The sequence below is a fragment of the Zea mays genome, chromosome 3, assembly GCF_902167145.1.
Source record: "Zea mays cultivar B73 chromosome 3, Zm-B73-REFERENCE-NAM-5.0, whole genome shotgun sequence".
In the NCBI taxonomy this organism is placed as follows: domain Eukaryota; kingdom Viridiplantae; phylum Streptophyta; class Magnoliopsida; order Poales; family Poaceae; genus Zea; species Zea mays.
The window spans coordinates 130,438,074-130,444,130 of record NC_050098.1 but is presented as its reverse complement, the minus strand read 5'-3'; the positions used below and the strand labels follow the sequence as shown (position 1 = coordinate 130,444,130).

Below are 6,057 nucleotides of genomic sequence, written 5' to 3'. Positions count from 1 at the left end.
GAAGTTTCACGGATGAGAGTATGTGTTTCTATTTCAACCCGCGAGTGACCTGTACCCAACCCAAAATTAAACATATTCTTTATTATGTTAAAAAATAATTAAGATATAATGATAATTATTTTGATTAAGTAACTTGGCTAATGATTCATGAAATATTTTGTTGCCGCTTAACATGTGAAGGCTTAAAATCCGTAGATATAATTATTTATAGCCTAATTATTGTTTAAGTGTACACTAAGTAAAAACATACAGTTGACTCGAAACCCAACGAATTTAGGTGCGATTTTGGAATTGCACCGACGGATACCTATCCGACCGTGAACAGGTTTTTGTTCCACCTGACCTATTACCATATCTATACCCACCCTTAGAAAGTATGTACATCTCGTGAGAGTACATAACACATCACATTGCAACAAACACAAGATAATAAATACCATGTTACGGTCCAATTCCAATCAACCACGCCGTCTAAAACCACGAGATCCCCGGTGTCCCACTAATCCATCAGCAGCCGCACATAGTAAGGGTGTACCCAGCAATTCGGCCGCACGATGCACGAGCAGGAACAACCCACGGAGTCCCACAAGGGTCACTGACAGACACGCAAGACAGATTCCCTTCACCTTGCTCCCATCAGCATTTCATGGGAGCCATTCTGCCATGACAAGAGAATTACAAAGATGCCCTCGTCCCGGCATTAAATACACCTCCCCGCTCGGCCTGATCCCCTCCCCCTTCCCTCTTCTCCGCCTCCGATTGGAGTGGCTCGCCTTCTTCCCCGCAGCCAGCACGAGCTTGTCGAGATTTCAGCTCGTTTCTCCGCCAGAGGTCGAGCAGGCCAGCCTCCCAGGACCGAAGCTCTGCCCGGTTCGCCAGTCCAGGAACTGCTGCTCTCCCGGAGCCAGAGATCCAAACAAACCTCTGCGTTGGGGTTCTCCGGGGTTCCTTGCGCTGGAGGGAGGTTTCGTTCTCGCCGGCCATGGTTTGGCTGAGAAGAAGCAGCAGCATATTGATGCGAAATCTCTGAGCTTTATGAAGATCGCCACTCACCTGCGCCGCTCCTGCTTCCTCCACTCCTTCTCGGTCGTCTTCCTCTACTGGTTTTATGTGATCTCGTAACTTGCCCTCCCCCGGATCCGCCATTCCCCGTGCCCTCTCTCTCTCTCTCTCTCTCTCTCTCTCTCTCTCTCTCTCTCTCTCTCTCTCTCTCTCTCTCTCTCTCTCTCTCTCTCTCTCTCCGTCCCCTCTTGCTTCTCCCTTCTTTCTTGCCTTCCCGAACAACCGCCGAATAATAATACACTAGCGCTAGCGATAGAGGAATTTTGTTGGAGGTAAAGTAGCCAGACCGACCGGGGGAAAAAAGACCGTGTCTTGATGTCGTCGTCGTCGCTGTCGCCGGCGGGGAGGACGTCCGGGTCGGACGGCGACTCGGCGGCGGACACGCGCCGGCGCGAGAAGCGGCGGCTGTCGAACCGCGAGTCGGCGCGGCGGTCGCGGCTGCGGAAGCAGCAGCACCTGGACGAGCTGGCCCAGGAGGCGGCGCTCCTGCAGGCCGAGAACGCGCGCGTGGCGGCCCGCGCCGCCGACGTCGCGTCGCAGAACGCGCGCGTCGAGCAGGAGAACGCCGTGCTCCGCGCTCGCGCCGCCGAACTCGGCGCCCGCCTCCGCTCCGTCAACGAGGTGCTCCGCGTCGTCGAGGAGTTCAGCGGCGTCGCCATGGACATCCAGGAGGAGGTGCCGCCGGCGGACGACCCGCTGCTCCGCCCCTGGCAGTTGCCCTGCTACCCGGCCGCCGCCATGCCCATCGGCGCCCCGCATATGCTCCGCTACTGATGAGTGATGAATGATTGCCCCCGCCAACCATACGAGGCAGACAGAGCCGGGGCTGGTCGGCAAACGAGACAAGAAGAATTGGCTGCGTCTCAACAACACATGATTATTGCTGCTGATCTGTTCTCTCTGTGTGTATGAGATGATGCTCGTTTACATATGTATCTGGTTGGTTGTACTTTCGGTATTGTAATGTTATTATATCAATAAGTGTTATGTAATCTCCTACGTTTGAGTGTTTATTCGATGATTCATTTTTTGTATACGGTTAACAAGTTACTCCATGAAAACATTTCTCATGGAGTTCAGTTCGAAAAAAAAAACAAATCAAGCTAATTGAGGTGTTAACTTCACTTCGCATGATTATGCGTTTCTTATGGAATAATGTTGAACACCAAAAATGGCGGACGGTCCGTGTCCCCCGTGATCAGATTAACTCAAGTGATTATCATTATCTTGTGTGTGGTTATCTATCTAATCACGTGATATTTGTTAGCTTTTGCCTAGGCACGGGTTTAGACCTCCCCTATACATATGAAGGGGTACGGCCGATTAATAACCCCAAACACATTCCAATCGAATCATTTACTTTATTATCATTCCTTTATCATTCATGTCATATGAGTAGATGTAGCATATCCTTAGTTCTAGCTTTCAGCATATCCAGCTACACCCATATTCGACTACACGCCGTCTAGATCCGTTTTGTGTGGTCTGCCGAGCCCAAGACGACCATAGTATCGTACCCCTCCTTTGGGGGCAAGATCTAGTTGTCAATCCAAGAGATCTCTTCCTCGAATTGATCTATTAATTCCTAGGCGACTCTACGTCGTCTAAGAACGTCACGAGTGACCTGTCGACCCGAAGCACCCTAAGATCTTTCCCCCGGAGGCGAGAACTAGGTTCCTTTGAGGAGGAAGACGATCCTGCGCCATCGTAGAACGTCCGGTGCGATGTCGAGAAGGTGCTGCTCCTGCGCCTGGTCGCGGACCGTCCGACCCAGAGTCGCGGATCGTCCGCGTCGCCGTAGAGGGCATCGCTGGGGACCTATTTCCCTGAAACATTTCGTGCAACACCCCATTGTAAATAACACCATGACATCCAATGTTATTCAATCTCCTAAAAATTCTTTATGTGACAATAGGATTAAAAGTGTGGACGAATATATAGAGGAATTAAGGCTTAAGTTAGAAAAATATGTACGTCCAATTCTTTGCTACGAGAATTGGGCACCGAAACAACTACGCCAAACATATCGACAACTAATGGGTTTTCTCAGTCCCAGCCATATTATGGTATGCCGACGAACTTGTATCTGAGGCAACTGCTGCTGGCATCTTCAATATGCGGTGGATCGGCTCTCAGCACGGCCGGACAGTCCGAGCACGATCTCAGACCGTCCTGCTCCCCATCGGACCATCCGACACCTTACGTCGGGCAGTCTGGAGTCACACAGAGCCCACCAAAAGGCTTGCTCGGCATGACTGGACAGTCCGGGTATAGTACCGGACCGTCCTGTCCCTTCGCAGACCATCCGACTACACAAGTCGGACCGTTCGGAGCACCGAAAGCCACCTATGGTCCGTCTAGTGCAGAAAACCGGCATAAATATAGCCGGGCACCTAAGCCCCAAGAGCCGGAAAAGTCACCTGTCGCTGAGCTTGTTTGGCCCGTTAAGGCCAAGTCTTCTGTTCGTTCTCACCCGCACTCGACACAAAGAAGAAATTTAAGTTCACATTTAATATTGCTAAGTGCGATAAAATATTTGATGAGTTAATTAAGCATGGTAATATTAAATTATCACATATAATTCCTCTTGTTTAAGAATTAAAAGGGTGTGTATATTGTAAATGGCATGACTCCTTTCTTCATGACACCAATGATTGTGTTGTCTTCCGTCGGCAAATACAATCGGCTATAAACGAAGTCCGATTGAGATTACAAAACGAGGTGAAGATTGACAGGCCACCTGTCCTTATCACCACATTAGAGCCGACGAGCAAAAAAGTCTTAGTTCGTCCATGTGTGACCGATAAAAGCAAATATAAAAATATCATCATTGGTAATCCTTGCACGCCAAATATGTCACGCAGAGTGGTTACTTGGTAGGCTTCAGACAAAAAAATACATGAGGCACTGGGGGGCAAGCACGACCGAACACCCGATAATGGTCGCCTATCCCGCGGATGGCAGACGATCCAGGTACTAAGGCCGGACAGTCCAGGACAGGCGCGGACAGTCCGGCTATGAAGGCAGGACAGTCCACAGACGACCAGAAGCAACAGCAACCTCAGACCGTTAGACCACAATGTTCCAAAACAGGTATTTGGAAGCAAAACACTTCCAAGATGTCTGGCCGACTCAGCAAAGTTAGCCCTACTTTTGATCAGCTACTTGCTAAATATATGAAGAAGGTCGTTCCACACAACCGACCAATAAAACAAATGAAGTCAAAACGATGATATGTGTGAAAGCAAAGGCCAACTAAACCGACCCAAAAGGTAGCACAGCCAAGATCGTCTGGCCATCCTCCTCCAGGGATGGCATGGTGCTTCCCGGTCTATCCATCATCAATGTGTTGTCCTATGCGATGAATCTGTATTGCTGGCTCAATCCATTTGCTTATTCGAGCTGGGGGCACCACAAGTTTTTGCCTATTGACATGTTGATCAGGCAGACATGGACGAAGAGGATGCAATCCGAAACGGCCTCTATCCATCAAAGTTCTATCAAATATTTATATTATCTGATCACAAGAGTCGATGACTTGCATCGAGCTGAGTCCTTACTTCGAGAACAAAATAACTCATGAGATCAATTGTTTCTGAAGTTTGCTGGTGCTTTTGGTTTGCCAAGCTCCACCAAAAGGCAGGGGGCATGTGTTGAACACTAAAAGTGGCGGACGGTCCATGCCCCCACGATCAGATTAACTCGGACGATTATCCTCATCTCGTGCGTGGTTATCCATCTAATCATGTGTGATTTGTTAGCTATCGCCTAGGAATCGGTCGAGACCTCCCCCTATATATATGAAGGGGTATTGCCGATTGAGAACCACCGAACACATTACAATCGAACCAATTACTTTATTTACCATTACTTTATCATTCATGCCCTAGGAGTAGATGTAACCTAGCCTTAGTTATAGTTTTCCGCATATCCACCTCTACTTCTATTCGACTCTTACGTCGTCTAGATCCGTCTTGGATGGACTGCCGAGCGCAAGACAAATATAGTATCTTACCCCTCCGGGGGAAAATCTGGTTGTCAATCTGTCGGCGTTTCGGACCCGCGAGGACCGTCAACCGACCAGTAAATTTGTTGATGCGTGTCCCTGCCCAGATGAGTTGATGCAAGATGGAACACAAGAGGGAAATGATGCTTATGTTATCTCGCACCGGGGTGCTCGTAGTAGGGGTTACAAGCGTCGCGAGAGAGCGAGGGCGAGCGAGAGAGAGAGAGAGTCCCTGCGTGAGTCCGTCTCTGCCTGTCTCGTCTGCCCCGCCTCCCACTATGTCAACGTCTCTGTGTGTGTGTCCACGTATGTCCACCCGAACGTGTGTCAACGTGGACGTGTGTCAACGTGAACGTGTGCCAACGTGAACGTGTCTTAGGAAGGCCCTGGACATCTCCTTTTATAGATACAAGGAGACGCCCAGCTGTACAATGGGGTGTAGCTATGTACGCGTGTTAACGTGGCTGTCGGAGAAGTGCCTTGAGCCCTGTAGAAGCATAGCTGGCGGTGCGGCATGGATCCTGCTGACGTTCGCTTGCTTCCGTAGGGGGTTTGAGAGCAACCGACGTCATGGGCGCACACGGGGAACCATCATTACCTGTTGCCGGAGTAACCTTAGATGGGACACCGGTCTTGTTCCTTCATAGCCTGAGGCAGCTAGCTAGGAGTAGGGTAATGATGCATCCCCTGTAGCGTAGTTGGTCCGAGGCTGAGGTCGGGCGAGGCGGAGACTTCTCCTGAGGCCGAGGCCGAGGTTAGGCGAGGACGTAACTCCTCTCGAGGCCGAGGCTAAGGCCGAGGCCTGGGGTCAGGCAAGGCGGAGACCTCCTCCCGAGGCCAGCGCTGAGGCCGAGGCATGAGGTTGGGCGAGGCGGAGCTCCCTGTTGCGCCAGAGGCCGAACTCGTGGGAGATCGTGACTCAGTTTTACCCTGGTGGTTGGCACAGTAGCCGGAGCGGGGCGAATAGTGCTGTTTTCCTGTCGGAACGG

The 6,057-nt window shown here is 50.6% G+C and overlaps 1 protein-coding gene and 1 long non-coding RNA gene across 2 annotated transcripts; both read left to right on the top strand.

The window, feature by feature from the left end:
- Positions 1–673: 673 nt before the first annotated feature.
- LOC107275239 (uncharacterized) lies at positions 674–1,234 on the top strand. The gene has a single exon (NR_135294.1). It is a non-coding gene; the product is annotated as an uncharacterized lncRNA (long non-coding RNA).
- A 9-nt stretch (positions 1,235–1,243) lies between these two features.
- On the top strand, positions 1,244–2,074 carry LOC107275238 (bZIP transcription factor 53). The gene has a single exon (NM_001320516.1). It carries the CDS (start codon positions 1,378–1,380, stop codon positions 1,834–1,836), a length of 459 nt encoding a protein of 152 aa, NP_001307445.1. The 5' UTR covers positions 1,244–1,377; the 3' UTR covers positions 1,837–2,074.
- Positions 2,075–6,057: the final 3,983 nt, after the last annotated feature.